Source organism: Chiloscyllium punctatum, chromosome 14 (assembly GCF_047496795.1).
Source record: "Chiloscyllium punctatum isolate Juve2018m chromosome 14, sChiPun1.3, whole genome shotgun sequence".
Taxonomy (NCBI): domain Eukaryota; kingdom Metazoa; phylum Chordata; class Chondrichthyes; order Orectolobiformes; family Hemiscylliidae; genus Chiloscyllium; species Chiloscyllium punctatum.
In genome coordinates, this window is record NC_092752.1 from 30275800 (window position 1) to 30296310 (window position 20511).

The following is a 20511-nucleotide window of genomic DNA, read 5'->3' on the forward strand; positions in this document are numbered from 1 at the left end:
TTCATATACCCATCCAAATGCCTTTTAAATGTTGCAATTGGACCAGCCTCCACCACATCCTCTGGCAGCTCATTCCATACACGTACCACCCTCTGAGTAAAAAAAGTTATCCCAGAGGTCTCTTTTATATCTTCCCTCTCTCACCCTAAACCTATGCCCTCTAGTTCTGGACTCCCCAACCCCAGGAAAAAGACTTTGCCTATTTATCCTATCAATGCCCCTCAATTTTGTAAACCTCTATAAGGTCACCCCTCAGCCTCAGACGCTCCAGGGAAAATGGCCCCAGCCTGTTCAGCTTCTCCCTATAGCTCAAATCCTCCAACCCTGACAACATACTTGTAAACCTTTTCTGAACCCTTTCAGTTTCACAACATCCTTCCGATAGGAAGATCAGAATTGCACGCAATATTCCAACAGTGGCCTAACCAATGTCCTGTACAGCCGCAACATGATCTCCCAACTCATGTACTCAATAGTCTGACCAATAAAGGAATGCATACCAAATGCCTTCTTCACTATCCTATCTACCTGCGACTCCACTTTCAAGGAGCTATGAACCTGCACGCCAAGGTCTCTGTTCAGCAACACTCCCTAGGACCTTACCATTAAGTGTATAAGTCCTGCTAAGATTTGCTTTCCCAAAATGCAGCACCTCGCATTTATCTGAATTGAACTCCATCTGCCACTTCTCAGCCCATTGGCCCATCTGGTCCAGATCCTGTTGTAATCTGAGGTAACCCTCTTCACTGTCAACTACACCTCCAATTTTGGTGTCATCTGCAAACTTACTAACTGTACCTCTTATGCTCGCATCCAAATCATTTATGCAAATGACAAAAAGTACAGGACACAGCACCAGTTCTTGTGGCACTCCACTGGTCATAGGCCTCCAGTCTGAAAAACAACCCTCTACCACCACCCTCTGTCTTCTACCTTTGAGCCAGTTCTGTATCCAAATGGCTAGTTCTCCCTGTATTCCATGAGATCTAACCGAGCTAATCAGTCTCCCATGGGGAACATTGTCAAACGCCTTACTGAAATCCATACAGCTCACATCTACCACTCTGCCCTCAATCTTCTTTGTTACTTCAAAAAACTCAATCAAATTTGAGAGACATGATTTCCCATGCACAAAGCCATGCTGACTAACCCTAATCAGCCCTTGCCTTTCCAAATACATGTACATCCTGTCCCTCAAGATTCCCTCCAACAACTTGCCCACTGACATCAGGCTCACTGGTCTATAGTTCCCTGGCTTGTCTTTACTGCCCTTCTTAAACAGTGGCAACCTCCAGTCTTCCAGCACCTCACCTGTGACTATTGATGATACAAATATCTCAGCAAGAGGCCCAGCAATCACTTCTCTAGCTTCCCACAGAGTTCTCGGGTATACCTGATCAGGTCCTGGGGATTTATCCACTTTTAACCGTTTCAAGACATCCAGCACTTCCTCCCCTGTAATCTGGACATTTTGCAGTTGTGAAATTCACTGTTTGTTAATTTTCCCAGATGCACTCCGATGTCCAGCGACACATGAATTCAAAAACAGCAAAGGCAGTAACTGTGCAGGTTTTCTCTCTCTTTCTCCTGCACTGTCCTCATCATGTGCTTCATCTTCTTCTCCCTTTTAAAACTGTTGTTGTTTTGACCTTTTTTTCCAAAGTTACAAAACAATGCAACAGCATATAAAACAATAATTGCTGCTCCTGGAATTCGGGGAAATCACCTCCAGCACCTAACATACCTCAAAAAAAAAAGAGCAGCTCTTACAGCCAGAAATTTTTCCTGTCCTCCATCTTGGATTACCCAGAATCACTTGGTGTTCTAACTCTTTTGAAAAGCTTTATCAATCTTTCTATTATTGTATCTTTTGACCCCATTTCTAAAATTCTAAGTGCTGTGGGCCTTTAAAATATTTTATCTATCTATATACATACTTTCAGGGAATGAAGTACCTGAATCTCAATCTGTCTTTATTCATCACATCTTTCAAGTGCATACTTGCATCATTTACCTTTGAAAACACACTATATAATTACAGATGTTGAAGTGCATGTGTTAACTACTCTCTTTTGAATGTGTTCCACTGATTACTTCACAGTTTGTCAAATCTATCAACACATCACCACCAAATTTCAAACTTGTATGTTTCCTCTAGCCAAGTACAATTTAAAAAAGGATTCATTCATAGGTGCTATCATTGCTGGCTAGGCCAGCATGTATTATCCATTCCCAAATTACCCTGGAGAAGGTAGCAAGCTGTCAACTCCATACACTGAATAGAACACCTACCTAGCACTGACAAACAGAACATACTTCTAAGCTTTCACCATACTGAACCCCTTTCCTTCCAGTATTTTGTCCGTATAACTGTCAGAGACCATTTTTAACATTGATGACACATTTGACCCCAAGATGATTACCTGCTTCAGGACCACAACCACAAAACTCTATCTTTGTAACATCACCCTGCTTCATTCCTCCCTCAGCTTATCTTCTGCATAATTACTAATGATCATGTTACCTCTGAACAACAATTTAGCACATCTAGCTGTCTTCCCACTGTAAACTGGAGGTCATTCCAGGCTCGATAGCCCATGTTCTTATTTGCGCAAGATGGCTTCTGATCAAGCAATGCCTTAAATTTCAAAATTCTCATTCTAGTGTTGATATCTCTAATGACTCTGAGCCCTCCAAGACATCTGCACTAATATAGTTTTGGCATTTAAAATTTAAGTTTTGCCACCATTAACGTCTATTTTTAGCTGGCGAGGCCCAATACTCCAAAATTTGCTTCACATATTCATAGCCTCTCCACATCTCTCTCCAAGATGATCCTTAAAACCTACCTTTCGACAATGCTTTTTGACCACTTGTGTTAATATTGCTTTATGTGGATCAGTGTCCAATTTTGCTAAATTAGACTCCAATTACGTGACTTGGGGCATTTTATTTCATAAAAAGTAAAAGCACAAATTGTTATCGACTTCAGACTTTCTATCCAGACTGCTGCATTTCCTCATACTTTATACCTAAATTTTACTAGCAAGATTCTTGAGATAGTGCTATCAAAAGCCATCATTTACTGTATTTACCTGTTCAATTAATCATTTTTACATAAGCATATTGGGGGCTTTGAGCTAGTGACCTTGCTGTCAGTTTCCACAAATAGATTTTTTTTTGAAAAAGAAGTACTACCCCATCTTATGGTTTGTGGTCTTTTGTATGCTGGTTAGAATACTCAGCAGACTTGTCATGGGCAGCAAAAACTACTAACGCATGGAAACAGCCCCTTCAGTCCAACTTGCCCACACTGATCAGACATCCCAATGTGACCTAGTCCCATTTGTCAGCACTTGGCCAATATCCCTCTAAACCTTTTCTATCCACGCAGACGCCATTTAAATGCTCCAATTGTACCCGCGGCCCCACCCCTAGTTCCCACAACAAGTCTCCAATTTCTGGCTATCCAGGTGAGACACTTGCTAGGCTGCTGTGGGTTGGCTATAGAAGAAGATTCTTGCTTATTAGTGTGTTTATTAACTGCACATCTCACCTCATTACTATGCAGCTTCCCACTTTGACACCTGCTGCGAGTAGCTCCATGCACAGAATTCTCAAGTTGGAAGTTAGAGCCAGGTACCTGGTGACTTCAGCTTGTCACTTACTCCAAAGAACTTTCTGGTTGGATACCCAGCACAAACCTCTCAGGGCAACTCCACCGTCACCGGTCACACACAGCCCACATCCACTAACATTGCCATCTGACAGGTACCACAGATACTAGGTACCATAGATACCAGGTACCACAGATGGGTTAACTCCAAGAAAGGCGAGAGGGTGAGGTAATGCAGGAATCTTCTGTGGCTATCCCAATTTCAAACAAATGTGCTGTTCTGGAAAATGTAGGAGGTGATGCAATCTCAGGGGAATGTAGCAAGAACAGCCAAGTTTCTGGTATCAAGACTGGCTCTAATGCAATGAGGGGTACGTCGGGTTCCAAGAAATCAGTTGTGTTAGGGGACTCTCTAGTCCAAGGTACACGCAGACGCTTCTGTACCAGCAGCGAAGAATCAGAATGGTGTGTTGCCTCCCTGGTGCCAGGATCAAAGATGTCTCAGAATCGGTGCAGAATGTTCTCTAGGGGGGAAGAGGGACCAGCAGGAGGTCATTCTACACATTGGAAACAAAGACACAGGAAGGGATAAGGCCGAGATTCTGAAGGGAGAATATAGAGAGTTAGGCAGGAATTTAAAAAGGAGATAATCGAGAATAGTAATATCTCTGGGAGTAATCCAGTTGTGAGCTAGTGAGGGCAGGAATAGGAGGATAGAGCAGATGAATGCATGGCTGAGGAGCTAGTGTATGGGAGAAGGATTCACATTTTTGGATCACTGGAATCTCTTCTGGGGTAGAAGTGACCTGTACAAGAATGACGGATTGCTCCTATATTGGAAGGGGACTAACATACTGGCAGGGAGATTTGCTTGAGCTGTTCAATTAGGGAGGTGGGACCCAGGGAGATAGTGAGGAAAGAGATCAATCTGAGACTGGTACAGTTGAGAAAAGAGGCAACTCAAACATTCAGGGCAGACAGGGACAAAGCAGAGAACAAGGTAGGATTGATAAACTAAACTGCATTTATTTCAATACAAGAGACCTAACAGGGAAGACAGATGAAGTCAGGGCATGGTTAGGAACATGGGACTGGGATATCATAGCAATTACAGAAACATGGCTCAGGGATGGTCAGGACTAGCAGCTTAAATGTTTCATGATACAATGCTACAGGAAGAACAGAAAAGGAGGCGAGAGAGGAGGGGGAGCGGCATTTTTGATAAGGCATAGCATTACAGCTGTACTGAAGGAGGATATTCCTGGAAATATATCCAGAGAAGCTTTTTGGGTTAAATTAACAAATAACAAAGGGATAATTACCTTATTGGAATTGTACTATGGGCCCCCTAATAGTCACAGGGAAATTGAGAAACAAATTTGTAAGGTGATCTCAGTTATCTGTAAGAATAATAGGGTGGTTATGGTCGGGGATTTTAAGTTTCCAAACATAGACAGGGAATGCCATAGTGTTAGGAGTTTAGGTGGAGATGAATTTGTTAAGTGTGTACAAGAAAATTTTCTGATTCAATATGTGGATGCACCTGTAAGAGAAGGTGCAAAACTTGACCTACTCTTGAGAAAGGCAGGGTAGGTGACTGAGATGTCAGTAGGAGAGCATTTTGGGGCCAGTGACCATAATTATATTAGTTTTAAAGTAGTGATGGAAAAGGATAGACGAGATTTAAAAGTTAAGTTCTAAATTGGAGGAAGGCTAATTTTGATGGTATTAGGCAAGAACTTTCAAAAGATGATTAGGGGTAGATGTTAAGGCATGGCTGGAAAATGGGAAAACCTTCAGAAATGAGATAATGAGTGTCCAGAGACAGTATATTCCTGTTAGGGTGACAGGAAAGGCTGGTAGGGATAGAGAATGCTGGATGACTACAGAAATTGAGAGTTTGGTTAAGAGAAAGAAGGAAGCATGAGTCAAGTATAGACAAGATAGATCGAATGAATCCTTAGAAGAGTATAAAGGCAGTCGGAGTATACTTAACAGCAAAATCAGGAGGGCAAAAAGGAGACATGAGATAGCTTTGGCAACTAGAGTTAAGGAGAATCCAAAGGGTTTTTACAAATACATTAAGGACAATAGGGTAACTAGGGAGAGAATAGGGCCCCTCAAAGATCAGCAAGGTGGCCTTTATGTGGAACCACAGGTAATGGGGGAGATACTAAAATGAATATTTTGCATCAGTGTTTACTGTGGTGAAGGACATGGAAGATATAGAGAGTGTAGGAAAATAGATAGTGACATCTTGAAAAATGTCCATTAAACAGAAGAGGAAGTGCTGGAAGTCTTGAAATGCATAGAAGTGGATAAATCCCTAGGACCTGATCAGGTTGTACCCTAGAACTCTGTGGGAAGCTAGGGATGTGATTGCTGGGCCTCTTACTGAGATATTTGTATCATCGATAGTCACAGGTAAGGTGCCAGAAGACTGGAGGTTGACGAACGTGGTGCCACTGTTTGAGAAAGATGGTAAGGACAAGTAAGGGAACGAAAGACAAGGGAGCCTGATGTTGGTGGTGGGCAAATTGTTGGAAGAAATTCGGAGGGACAAGATGTACAGGTATTTGGAAAGGCAAGGACTGATTAGGGATAGTCAACATGGCTTTGTGCGTGGGAAATCATGTCTCACAAATTTGATTGAGTTTTTTGAAGTAGTAACAAAGAGGACTGATGAAGGCAGATCGGTGGACATGATCTATACGGACTTCAGTAAGGCATTCGGTGCTGGGTCCACTTCCTTTTGTCATTTATTTAAATTATTTGGATGTGAGGTCCTGGGGAGTGTTGCTGAACAAACAGACCTTGGAGTGCAGGTTCACGGCTCCTTGAAAGTGGAGTCGCAAGTAGATAGGATAGTGAAGGTGACGTTTGGCAGGCTTTCCTTTATCGCGTGCAAGTCTGGTCTTCTTCCCATCGGAGGGGTGTTGTGAAACTTGAAAGGGTTCAGAAAAGATTGACAAGAATGTTGCCAGGGTTGGAGGATTTGAACTATAGGGAAAAGTTGAATAGGATGGGGCTGTTTTCCCTGGAGCTTTGGAGGCTAAGAGGTGCAGTTTATAAAATTACGAGGGGCATGAATAGGATAAATGGACAAAGTCTCTTCCCTGGGGTGGGGGAGTTCACAACTAGAGGGCATAGGTTTAGGGCAAGAGGGAAAAGATATAAAAAAAGAGACCTAAGGGGCAACCTTTTCATGAAGCTGGTGGTACGTGTGTAGAATGAACTGCCAGAGGAAGTGGTGGAGGCTAGTACGATTGCAACATTTAAAAGGCATTTGGATGGGTAGATGAATAAGGAGGGTTTGGAGGGATATGGGCCGGGTGCTGGCAGGTGGAACTACATTGGATCGGGATATCTGGTCGGCATGGACAAGTTGGACCAAAGGGTCTGTTGCCATGCTGTACATCTCTGTGACTCTAAGCAAAAAGATGATATTCACAGTGTTACATAGTATAGTGTGCCATTTTATCAGTACTGCTAGCGGAATATATTATAGTATGGTGAAGTCTCCTATTCTTACCTCTTACTCCCTAAACTGAAACAGTCAATTCAAATCTACCTCAAAGGCACAGCACAAGGTGCCTGGAAAGCAAAGGCATAATAGGTTGCAAATACTCCGACATTTAAAGATAATGAAGAGATTTCTGGAAATATGCCCAAATTTGGTACTCTTATTGATCATTTTCATTGATGGCTCACTTGTGCTCATGAGACAAACACTTAGCACCAAATGTCTGACAGTGTCCAATAACAAACTGTTCAGTATGCCAGCTAATCAGCCAAGTTGTTTCGCAAACTATCAGAGTATGGATTTTAAATATAGTGAAACAAGAAAAATCACTGCATGTCTCTTTCAAATTTTGCAATGCAAAGCAAGAGTCCATTGGCCAGTCAGTTTGACAGTGGCCCCTAATACCAACAGATTGACTTCACTGGGTCAGGTTGATGGGGCACAAAGAGATTGAGATTGAGATTTGGGTGGCATGGTGGGGCAGTGGCTAGCACTGCTGACTCAGTGTCACGGATCCAGGTTTAAATCCAGCCTCAGGTGACTGCCTATGTAGAGTTTACAATCTCCCGTAAAACCAGCACCTTGTTTTGGGCAACACAATAGCTTGCACTGGGTTCAATTCCAGCCTCTGGCAACTATCTGTGTGGAGTTTGAACATTCACCCAGTGTCTGCATGGGTTTCCTCCAGGTGCTCCGGTTTCCTCCCACAATCCAAAGATGTAGGTGAATTGTTCATGCTAAATTACCCATTGTGTTCAGGGATGCTAGGTTAGTTACATTATTCGAGGGTAAATATAGGATAATAGGGTAGTGGAATTGGGTCTGGGTGGGTTACTATTTGGAGAGTCGGTGTTGACTTGTTGGGCCGAAGGGCCTGTTTCCACATTGGAGGGATTTTATTCTATGTACTGACTGCTCTTTAAAAACAGTATTCTGCAACGCACAAAGGATTATTACCGCATAAATCTTGGTTGCGGGCATCTACATGTTGTAAACTACCAAAGTCCCAACCATATTCAGATTTTGGTTGGAATACCACACAATGTTCAGAGATTTATTTAGTTAGTGAATGCAAATCTGTGAAGCCAAGCAACAGCCCCTTAATTAACTGAGTTTAACATGTGTTATGAAGGTGAAGACATGTACTGTCCCTTTGAGAGAGAGAGAATGCTGTTCTGAACGGAGAGATTACCAGAGTGTACAGTGAAACTGAAAATATGTAACATTTGAATATGAAATGGATACCTGAGCTTTGGTTGCTACTTTGACAACAATTCAAATTTAACCAGTTTAAATTATGGCCAGGATACTAAAACCCTATCAAGTTTGAATTTATTGTTTTGCCAACAGCAAACCAATGAGACGACCTGATGTTGGAGGGGTATGAGAATGCAGACAGTTTGAAAACTGGTCAGAAAGCAACTGCTGGAAAGCTATCTGCCAACCTAACCTCTTGCTCTCAAAGAAATCAGAAAACACTATCAAATGTACCTTTTCATGTGAACCATACCCATAGTAAAAAGCAAGATGACCCAGAGAGGTCAGCAGCTGGAAGACTGAAGACACAGACGATGATGGCAACTGTATGGTTTTGAGATTAGAGTCATAGAGTCTGTTTCCGTGCTGTACATCTCTTCGGTCCAACTAGTTCACGCAGACCAGCTATCCCAACCCAATCTAGTTCCACCTGCCAGTACCTTGCCCAAATCCTTCTTATTCGTAGACCCATCCAGATACTTTTTAAATGTTGCATTTGTACTAGCCTCCATCACTTCCTCTGGCAGCTCATTCCATACACATACCACCCCTTAAGGTCTCTTTTATATCTTTCCCCTCTCACCCTAAACCTATGCCCTCTAGTTCTGGACTCCCCGATCCCAGGGAAATGACTTTGTCTATTTATTCTATCCATGCCCCTCATGTTGTTGTGGTTCTGTTTGCCGAGCTGGGAATTTGTGTTGCAGACATTTTGTCCCCTGTTTAGGTGACATGCTCTGTGCTTGGGAGCCTCCTGTGAAGCACTTCTGTGATGTTTCCTCCGGCATTTATAGTGATTTGCATCTGCCGCTTCAGGTTGTCAGTTCCAGCTCATGATTTTACCAACCTCTATAAGGTCACCCCTCAGCCTCCGACGCTCCGAGAAAACAGCCCCAGCCTATTGAACCTCTGCCTATAGCTCAAATCCTCCAACACTGGCAACATACTTGTAAATCTTTTTTATGAACCCTTAAGTTTCACAACATCTTTCCAATAGGAAGGAGACCAGATTTGCACGCAATATTCCAACAGTAGCCTAACCAATGTCCTGTACAGCCTCAACATGACCTCCCAACTCCTGTACTCAATACTCTGACCAATAAAAGGACAACATACCAAACACCTTCTTCACGATCCTATCTACCTGCAACTGCACTTTCAAGGAGCTATGAACCTGCACTCCAAGGTCTCTGTTCAGCAACACTCCCTAGGACCTTACCATTAAGTCAACGTTTCGGGCAAAAGCCCTTCATCAGGAATAAAGGCAGTGAGCCTGCAGCATGGAGAGATAAGCTAGAGGAGGGTGGGGGTGGGAGAGAGTAGCATAGAGTACAATGGGTGAGTGGGGGAGGAGATGAAGGTGATAGGTCAAAGAGAAGAGGGTGGAGTGGATAGGTGGAAAAGAAGATAGGCAGGTCGGACAAGTCAAGGAGACAGTAAGTGAGCTGGAAGTTTGAAACTAGGTTGAGGTGGGGGAAGGGGAAATGAGGAAGCTGTTGAAGTCCACATTGATGCCCTGGGGTTGAAGTGTTCCGAGGCGGAAGATGAGGCGTTCTTCCTCCAGGCGTCTGGTGGTGAGGGAGCGGCGGTGAAGGAGGCCCAGGACCTCCATGTCCTCGGCAGAGTGGGAGGGGGAGTTGAAATGTTGGGCCACGGGGCGGTTTGGTTGATTGGTGCGGGTGTCTCGGAGATGTTCCCTAAAGCGCTCTGCTAGGAGGCGCCCAGTCTCCCCAATGTAGAGGAGACCACATCGGGAGCAACGGATACAATAAGTGATATTGGTGGATGTGCAGGTGAAACTTTGATGGATGTGGAAGGCTCCTTTAGGGCCTTGGATAGAGGTGAGGGAGGAGGTGTGGGCACAGGTTTTACAGTTCCTGCGGTGGCAGGGGTAAGTGCCAGAATGGGAGGGTGGGTCGTAGGGGGGTGTGGACCTGACCAGGTAGTCACGGAGGGAACGGTCTTTGCGGAAGGCGGAAAGGGGTGGGGAGGGAAATATATCCCTGGTGGTGGCGGAAATGTCGGTGGATGATTTGGTTGATGCGAAGGTTTGTAGGGTGGAAGGTGAGCACCAGGGGCGTTCTATCCTTGTTACGGTTGGAGGGGTGGGGTCTGAGGGCGGAAGTGCGGGATGTGGACGAGATGCGTTGGAGGGCATCTTTAACCACGTGGGAAGGGAAATTGCGGTCTCTAAAGAAGGAGGCCATCTAGTGTGTCCTATGGTGGAACTGGTCCTCCTGGGAGCAGATACGGCGGAGGCGGAGAAATTGGGAATACGGGATGGCATTTTTGCAAGAGATAGGGTGGGAAAAGGTGTAATCCAGGTAGCTATGGGAGTCAGTGGGTTTGTAAAAAATGTCAGTGTCAAGTCGGTCGTCACTAACGGAGATGGAGAGGTCCAGGAAGGGGAGCGAGGTGTCAGAGATAGTCCAGGTAAATTTAAGGTCAGGGTGGAATGTGTTGGTGAAGTTGATGAATTGCTCAACCTCCTCGCGGGAGCATGAGGTGGCGCCAATGCAGTCATCAATGTAGCGGAGGAAGAGGTGGGGAGTGGTGCCTGTGTAATTACGGAAGAGCAATTCATCAACTTCACCAACACATTCCACCCTGACCTTAAATTTACCTGGACTATCTCTGACACCTCGCTCCCCTTCCTGGACCTCTCCATCTCCATTAGTGACGACTGACTTGACACTGACATTTTTTACAAACCCACTGACTCCCATAGCTACCTGGATTACACCTCTTCCCACCCTATCTCTTGCAAAAATGCCATCCCGTATTCCCAATTTCTCCGCCTCCGCCGTATCTGCTCCCAGGAGGACCAGTTCCACCATAGGACACACCAGATGGCCTCCTTCTTTAGAGACCGCAATTTCCCTTCCCACGTGGTTAAAGATGCCCTCCAACGCATCTCGTCCACATCCCGCACCTCCGCCCTCAGACCCCACCCCTCCAACCGTAACAAGGACAGAACGCCCCTGGTGCTCACCTTCCACCCTACAAACCTTCGCATCAACCAAATCATCCACCGACATTTCCGCCACCACCAGGGATATATTTCCCTCCCCACCCCTTTCCGCCTTCCACAAAGACCGTTCCCTCCGTGACTACCTGGTCAGGTCCACACCCCCCTACGACCCACCCTCCCATTCTGGCACTTTCCCCTGCCACCGCAGGAACTGTAAAACCTGTGCCCACACCTCCTCCCTCACCTCTATCCAAGGCCCTAAAGGAGCCTTCCACATCCATCAAAGTTTCACCTGCACATCCACCAATATCACTTATTGTATCCGTTGCTCCCGATGTGGTCTCCTCTACATTGGGGAGACTGGGCGCCTCCTAGCAGAGCGCTTTAGGGAACATCTCCGAGACACCCGCACCAATCAACCAAACCGCCCCGTGGCCCAACATTTCAACTCCCCCTCCCACTCTGCCGAGGACATGGAGGTCCTGGGCCTCCTTCACCGCCGCTCCCTCACCACCAGACGCCTGGAGGAAGAACGCCTCATCTTCCGCCTCGGAACACTTCAACCCCAGGGCATCAATGTGGACTTCAACAGCTTCCTCATTTCCCCTTCCCCCACCTCATCCTAGTTTCAAACTTCCAGCTCACTTACTGTCTCCTTGACTTGTCCGACCTACCTATCTTCTTTTCCACCTATCCACTCCACCCTCTTCTCTTTGACCTATCACCTTCATCTCCTCCCCCACTCACCCATTGTACTCTATGCTACTCTCTCCCCACCCCCACCCTCCTCTAGCTTATCTCTCCATGCTGCAGGCTCACTGCCTTTATTCCTGATGAAGGGCTTTTGCCCGAAACGTTGATTTCGCTGCTCGCTGGATGCTGCCTGAACTGCTGTGCTCTTCCAGCACCACTAATCCAGTATTTGATTTTCAGCATCTGCAGTCATTGTTTTTACCTTACCATTAAGTGTATAAGTCCTGCTAAGATTTGCTTTCCCAAAATGTAGCACTTCACATTTATCTAAATTAAACTCCATTTGCCACTCCTCAGCACATTGGCCCATCTGATCAAGATCTCGTTGCAATCCAAAGTAACCTTCTTCGCTGTCCACTACACCTCCAATTTTGGTGTCATCTGCAAACTTACTAACTATACGTCTTATGCTCACGTCCAAATAATTTATTTAAATGACAAAAAGTAGTGGACCCAGCACCAATCCTTGTGGCACTCCACTGATCACAGGCCTCCAGTCTGAAAACAACCCTCCTCCACCATGCTCTACCTTCTAACTTTGAGCCAGTTCTGTATCCAAATGGATAGTTCTCCCTGTATTCCATGAGATCGAACCTTTGTTAACCAGTTTCCCAGGGGGAACACCTTACTAGAAATTACTTAAGTCCGTGTGGATCACACCCACCGCTCTGCCCTCATCATTCCACTTTGTTACTTCTTCAAAAAAAAAAATGCAATCAAGTTTGTGAGACATGATTTCCCACTCACAAAGCCACGCTGACTATCCTTAATCAGTCCTTGCCTTTCAAAATACATGTATATCCTGTCCCTGAAGTTTCCCTTGCACTTGCCCACCACTGACGTCAGGCTCACTGGTCTATCGTTCCCTGGTCTGTCCTTACCACCTTTCTTAAACAGTGGCACCATGTTAGCCAACCTTCAGTCTTCCGGCACCACACCTGTGAACATCGATGATACAAATCTCTCAGTAGGAGGCCCAGCAATCACATCCCTAGCTTCCCACAGAGTTCTAGGGTACACCTGATCAGGTCCTGGGGATTTATCCACTTTTATGCATTTCAAGACATCCAGCACTTCCTCCTCTGTAATAGACATTTTTCAATATACCACCATCTATTTTCCTACATTCTACATCTTTCATGTCCTTTTCAACAGTAAACACTGATGCAAATACTTATTTAGTATCTCCCCCACAAATGCCGCCTTGCTGATGTTTGAGGGGCCCTACTGTCTCCCTAGTTACCCTTTTATCCTTAATGTATTTGTAAAAACCCTTTAGATTCTCTTCAACTATTTACCAAAGCTATTTCATGTCCCCTTTTTGCACTCCTGATTTCCCTCTTAAATATACTCCTACTGTTTTTATAAGGATTCATTCGATCTATACTGTCCATACCGGACATATGCTTCCCTCTTTTTCTTAACCAAGCCCTCAATTTCTTTAGTCATCCGGCATTCCCTACACCTAACGGCCTTTCCTTCTCCCCCAAACAGAAGTATACTGCATCTGGACTCTCGTTATCTCATTTTCCAGCCGTCCCTTTACCTGCAAACATCTGCCCCTAGTCAGCTTTTGAAAGTTTTGCCTAACACTGACAAAATTGACCTTTCTCCAATTTAAAACCTCAACTTTTAGATCCAGTCTCTCCTTTTCCATCACTATTTTAAAACTATTAGAATTATGGTCGCTGACCCCAAAGTGTTAAGTTAATATAATTTTATTAAGTGTCTTATTGGAACAGCGTATTTTTATAATGAGTTAGAATCAGATAACAAGCAATTAAGAGAAAGGAGGGATTAGATTCGAGAATATCTTTTGTTTAATGTTCACTTTTAGAGTTGGAAAATAAAATGATGATATTATTTTCTTTAAATAGTGCAATTTAGAGTTCTCTATCATGCATACTTTAACAGATTACAAAGAGAGGCAAGCTTTTTCTGGGTTTAATTAACAGAGGGATTTGCCGCTGTGTCATCACAGGTGATTGGGCTGCACTTATTCTGTCGAGTGAACAGACCTCAGTCATGTCCAGCATTGTGTTTCTCTTTAAATGCATGAGGGGTTTATTCTGAGGTCCAAGCAGTGAGATTGACTACAAGTGTTCTGGCTTATCCTGAACCTGTTCAGCAAATACCACAAAAATGGAGCTAACACATTCATGCTGTCTGATGCCATAGTACAGAATGGTGTACATACTAATGTGGCTAGATCAGCCACAAAAACAGAAACCGCAGGAAAAACTCAGTAGGTTCGGGAGCAATTTTGGAGAATAAGCTGAATTAATGCTTCAGGTCAAATGACCCTTCTTCAGGATGGCAAGGGCAAGAAGGAGTGATTGGGCAACATCAGATCAACCTACTGGGGCTACCTCAAACAACCAAAGCAGTCATGACCAGGCAACACAGATCTAAGATAATCCACATATGAAGAACTCAGGAGTACTGACAACTTAGACAGATCTTGTGCAGGATGAAACAATTACCAAAAGAGTCAGTGGAAGGTATTCAACTGTGAGCAGGGTGAGCTTCCTGGGACCTAGCAGGATTATCAACTAACTTGACGAACCAAGTGAGATGGGAAAGATTTTTTTTGTTAAACAAGTGAGCCACACAGCTCATAAAAGACAGACAGACAGATGGAGGGATGATGTGTCACATTTGGATTTTTTGACCATTCTATTTGATTATTCCACATATCATTATCAATATCCCAAATTTAAGTTATCATTGTTATGGACCAGATAACACGCTCCACGCTTCCCCACCCCCACCCCTGCACCCCCTCTCCAACACAGAGGCACAAAGTTTTATATGGAGATAGCCTTGACCCAAACTTTTATATTTATTTAAAGGCAAGAGGAAGATTCAGTGTTCCAGATGTGATTCGATTGATCCACCACTAGACTTTAATCAAAACACAATTTAATCTTACATCAGTTAAATATTAAGACAATAATTGTCATAACATTTGAAATAACTCTACTGAAATGGTAATGTATTATTTAACAAGGAGCACCAACTGTTCCAATATAGGCAGCACCCCACAAATACCCCTTTTGACAAAAATACAACTCAGGAAAACAGGTATGGTTCTCATGTGCTGCCTCTCTCCAATCCAGAAACAAACAATTGATCCCTTTTGATGTTTAAGCGGAAGCTTCGCTATCTAAGACTTCATTCCAGCAGCCAGGAACTCAAACTTTAGCTCAGCAGCCAACAGAAACCTTCTCACTAATTGAAAGCAAAATTAAAAGCATAACTAAAAGCCTTCTTGGGTGTGCATAAGCCCTAATTCTGTCCACTAATATTTTGTCTGTCTCATTTAAAAACAAGCTCAAGAAGAACTCAAAAGCTGTTTACCAATGCCTGTCTGATGGAGACATTCTTGCACCACTGTGACAATACCTCTCTGCAAGAGAAATAGCACAGAACACATATCTTAAAAAGGTACAGTCACATCCATAAAGTGATAATAAAATGTTGCATAGTCCTATGGCTATGGTGTGATAACGCAAGCCATCATTGCCAGTCACAAAATATTCTGTAATGTAACACTACACAACATTGAGCATTGTAGCAACATAATCACTTAATTTGCAGGCATAATAGGTAATGCAGAAAACCATGACCCCCTCTTACAATAGGTGTTCTTAATGCATTTTGAATTCATTGACAGCAAAGAAGCTAACAAAATTTAGAAAAACAAGCAAGAACCTTATTAGCATTTAACCAAAGCATGAGATCATGAGCAAAGTTTACTGATTTTAATTTCTGGAGTGATCTGCACATCTATTTATATATACACAAGATGCCTGTTTATAACCAACATTCCCCATGGTGATGTGAAAAACAAGTCCCCCAGTAATGTGCACAACTAATCATCTTAAATATGTATATATCTGGTTATAGTTAAACATGAAAGCCTGTATTGTAGGAAACTTAACCTGTTAAAGAGGGAGCTTTGGTATTGTATCAAAGAAAAAGATTTAATTCTTTGAAATTTTAATCTGTAGGATTTTTCAGGGGATTTTCTGGAACAAATTTTATATTTTAAAAATCCATGGTCTATTTCTACAAGCTTCTACAATATTTCTTTGTTGAAAAGAAGTCTATTTGTCAATTGTAACTATCGCTCCTTTCACCTCAATAATGACAATAATAGCTTCAACCTCCCAGACCCTATGCATGCTCTGTAATTTTTTTCCCTAAATGTCAAATTACCTAATTCCCCTCTTAATTCCCTCTTTAAAATCAACCTCTTCAACCAAACTTTTAACTTATCTCACAGAAAACCTCATCTGGTTTACAAAATCATACAGAAGGCAACGTGCTGGATCTTTTGAACTGCTATCTAATTTGAACTATTCCTGTGCTCTTTTCCCCGCACAGCATTTTTATTCTTCATGAATGCTTATCAATATCTTTTTGATATTGAATCTGTCTCCACTACCCTTTCAGGAAATGCATTCCTGATAACATCCATGATAAAGGCACTATACAAACACAAGTTGTTTCTACTACTGTCACCAAAGGACAAATGACAGCAAATGCTAATGTCAGTTTTTTTTAAAATATGTAAGTTTGTAAAAATGAGAGAATCAGCAAACTGTAGGCAAAAATCTTATTAAAATGGTCTTACCTGGTTCCGGTCACGAGCATTTGCATATCTGAACCTCTGGATATAGTAGAAAACTAACCAGGCCAGCGAAATGATCATTAACACAATGAACGAGATTGAGACAAATACAACTGAGGTACGGCTGACATATTTTTGTAAATTACGTGTTCCAATTGTTATGTACATCATTATGGTGATGTTTCTTTCAATTAGGCTCATTATCTCACGACCTTTCAGCTCAGGAATCATTATGGCTACAATGTCTCCTGCACCTGAAAAACAGAAAATGAGAATGAATGACTATAACTGAATTGTGAAAGCAGCTTACAGAATTGTTTTTCTTCTTTATAGGTCACATAATGAGTAGTCATTTCAGTCTGGATGATAACCTATTATCATTTTAATTTTCCAAAATTACTACAATGCCTGTATAATACTAGCAAGTGAGAACATCCACCAATTCACTTGTTAAATTGGTCAGTATAGTACACGCCATCATTTGTTGGGGGGAGATTCCTCGGGGATATCGAGCGATTACGGGAGGTCTGGGAGAGACTGTCAGGGTAGAGACCACTCCAGAAACCTGGGAGGACATTTGGTGAGAATATGAGGAAGATTTCAATATGTAACAGGATCCATGCGATGCAGTTAAAGATTTTTCATAGGGATCATCTGGCCCCAGATTGTCTTGCAAAATTTAAGCAGGGTGCGTCTTCAATGTGCCTCAAATGCAAAATAAATATGGGTACCCTCACTCATTGTTTGTGGTCTTGCCACAGGCTCCATATGTAGTGGAGCGCTGCGCCAGGAGTAACACGGGGGTCTACGTGACCGAAGTCAAGGTGGACCCAGTTTCTTTTCTCCTGTGTTTGCAGAATTTAACTCCCTTAGATATATATGGGGAAAAGCTTTTTAGCATCCACACTTTTTGTGTGAGGAAGAACATTCTGATGTGCTGGGTGTCTGAGAACCCCCAGGGTCTGTCGGGATGGCATAAGTTAATTATAGAGCACATTCCTTTGGACTTTCTTACAAATATGGTGCAGCAGAAAATGGACAATTTTTATAAGACATGGCAGCCCTTTTTGAATTATTTGAAAGCAGATCTATCCGCCATTTTAATTAGGGGTTTTGTCTAGCCATAGTGGTTTGGTTTAATAAGCCTAAATGTCCCGAGAATAAAAATTGAGCAAATGTGAGTTTAATAATTGATGGTCTCAAAGGTTGATTGCTGAGGTTGTTATGCCGAGTGGTGTTATTTATTTACTTATTTATTTATTTATTGGTGTAATAAGTGTAGCTGAGTTTTTTGTAGAATAGTATAGTAGTTGGTTTATTGTTTATTATTGTTCTTGTTTTTGCTGTATGTTATATTTTCATATTTTTGTAATTTTATAATATTGTAAAGAAAAATTTTTTCAATAAAAATATTTTTTAAAAATTGGTCAGTATCCTCATGTGTTGAAGCAGATTTATGAAGGTTCAATTGTGGTTCTAAAAGTGGTAATCATGGTCATAAAGTTATCAATAAGGTACCCTCAATTTCCAGTTTTAAAGTGAAGTTTTTAAAAGAGGTTTTTAAATCAGCTGAGGACCTGGTATGCTTGGAAACATGCTAAATAATCACAAAAGCAAATTGCTGAGAAGCCACATTGTGTATGCCAGAGTTAGAATGAATACCCTTTCTGCAATGTCACGTACTATTTACCTTTCAGGCTTTCTATCCAGTCATGAATAGGGACATTGGTGAAGCTTGTACAATTGGTGAAATTTGTATAATCAACATATGGCATGGCAAACTACATGATTTTGGTTTTCCTGTTTCTTCTCCCATACTGATATATCTGGGATCACAAAGATTATAACTTAATCCCTTGCCCTTCCAATTCTGTATCTAGCCCTTTAGCAATATCATCCATATACATGGAGCCAGGTGCTACACAACTTGTAGCTCAATCCTAAAACAGGTAGTTCTCCTCCAATGCTATTGCTGCATTCCAACAAAACCCCCTTTAATAGAAAAATGCTTAATAGAAATAATGGGGAAAAATAAAGTTAAGGGGCTGACCAGCAAAAAATATAATTCATTATCACTCAAAACTCTAAAGCAAAGTATAGCACAGCCTGAATGAAAACATATTTATTAATGAAACAAAAGTAAATTTAACACAGTACATTTAAAAAAAAAACAAAGCCACTCTCTATACAGTACAGTACCTTTCACAGAAAGCTGCTCTGTTGGCAGCTGACATCGTACATGTGCAGAACGGCATGGACACCGGCGCACATGCAGAGCATCACACCAACTGATCCCTGCTGGAATCACGTTATTGTCAACCGAGGTAAGCATTCTTGAAAATACCATTTCTTAAGTCTTTAGTAGCATTATAGCCAAATTGCACCACCAAAACTCGCATTATCCCAGAACTACCTGTATCATATTTAAAAAAAGCACTTCATACAAATGAGTTTTTATTTAAGATTTTAAGATTGTTGACAATCTTTGCAGATTCAAACTGCAGTCACCCCAACAGACTACAGTACTTAGATCAGAGAGAATTTAATCAGAGATCCTAGTAACAGGACTGCACCTCCAGATCTCAACAATCTCAAAAATGTTCTCCAGAACTGAAGATCTTAGATGTAGACACCGAATACTGAGTATATCAGGGACGTCTGATGTTTTGATCAAGTGTCCCATGCATGTTAACTTGGAGCCAGATCAGTTTCATTCACCTCACTTCCAAGGAAGGTTTTATGTGGCCATTAGTCAGAATACTCATAAATAAGCATGGCTCAACGGAAGATAGATGGCCAAAGAGCCTGAGGATAAACATTGTCCAAATCATTAGAATTCCCTTCTGCTCTTCAAATAGCTCCAGTGGATTCAAGAGGAGAGAAATGATCTCACCCCGAAATCAGGACTGCAGACAATGCTGTGCTCGCTCTCAGTACAATAATGGAATTTGAGCCTAGATTATATATACAAGGCGTGGATGCTGGCCATGACCTAAAACCACTGACTGGTTGTTAACATCCTTTGAGTCAAAGACGGTACTAAGAAAGAACGTATTCCCAAACGTTACCCAAGACTTGTCTGACATCCAAGCTCCTTTAAGGGCATTCTCTAAACTCTGCTTTATGGATTCAATCTAAACATTCAGCTGTTAAACGAACTCTTTTGTCAAAGATGAAGCTGACCAAAGTCACTACCTTCAGCCCACATAATCAACTTTATTACCAAGTAACCTACTCAAAATGTCTGCAGTGAACCAAACTGTTGCCAACCTTAGTATCTTCAACAGTAAGTTGTATCCTAAATGGCTTCTCCCTCCATAAACATTTCTCTCCTCTCTTGTCTCAGCTCTAACTATTAAAACCCTTATACATAAATGTGCAACCTCTAGACAATTCAATTTCTCTCTAGACCTACCTACCACTATCTGAGCTCATTCAAAAAACCTTCACTGCTCGTGTCCTAATATGGATCGAGTTCCAACAGCCATTACACATGGTCACTGATCTAGAGTGATTGATAAACAACCTATTTTAAAATTCTCATCCAGCTTTTCAAATCCGTTCATGGCTTCATTTCTCCTCTTCTGCATGACAGCTTTGAGAAGCCTGTGTGCTCCTCCAATTCTGTCTTCTTAAAATGTTTTCAATTTTCCTTGCTCTATTAGAGGCAGCCATTTCTTTAACGGCACAGGGCCCGATTCTCTTCTTCTCTACAACTTTATGATACTTGTTAAAAGTCTCTCTCCTTTACCAAG

The 20511-nt window shown here is 42.4% G+C and overlaps 1 protein-coding gene across 3 annotated transcripts in view; it reads right to left on the reverse strand.

The window, feature by feature from the left end:
* Positions 1 to 20511, reverse strand: part of rnf150a (ring finger protein 150a) — a 133525-nt gene that overhangs the window by 65067 nt on the left and 47947 nt on the right. For all 3 annotated transcript variants that reach the window (XM_072584125.1, XM_072584124.1, XM_072584123.1), the window contains exon 2: positions 16760 to 17010. In XM_072584125.1, coding sequence (XP_072440226.1) covers positions 16760 to 17010 — 251 coding nt within the window. The remainder of the gene's footprint in view (positions 1 to 16759; positions 17011 to 20511) is intronic.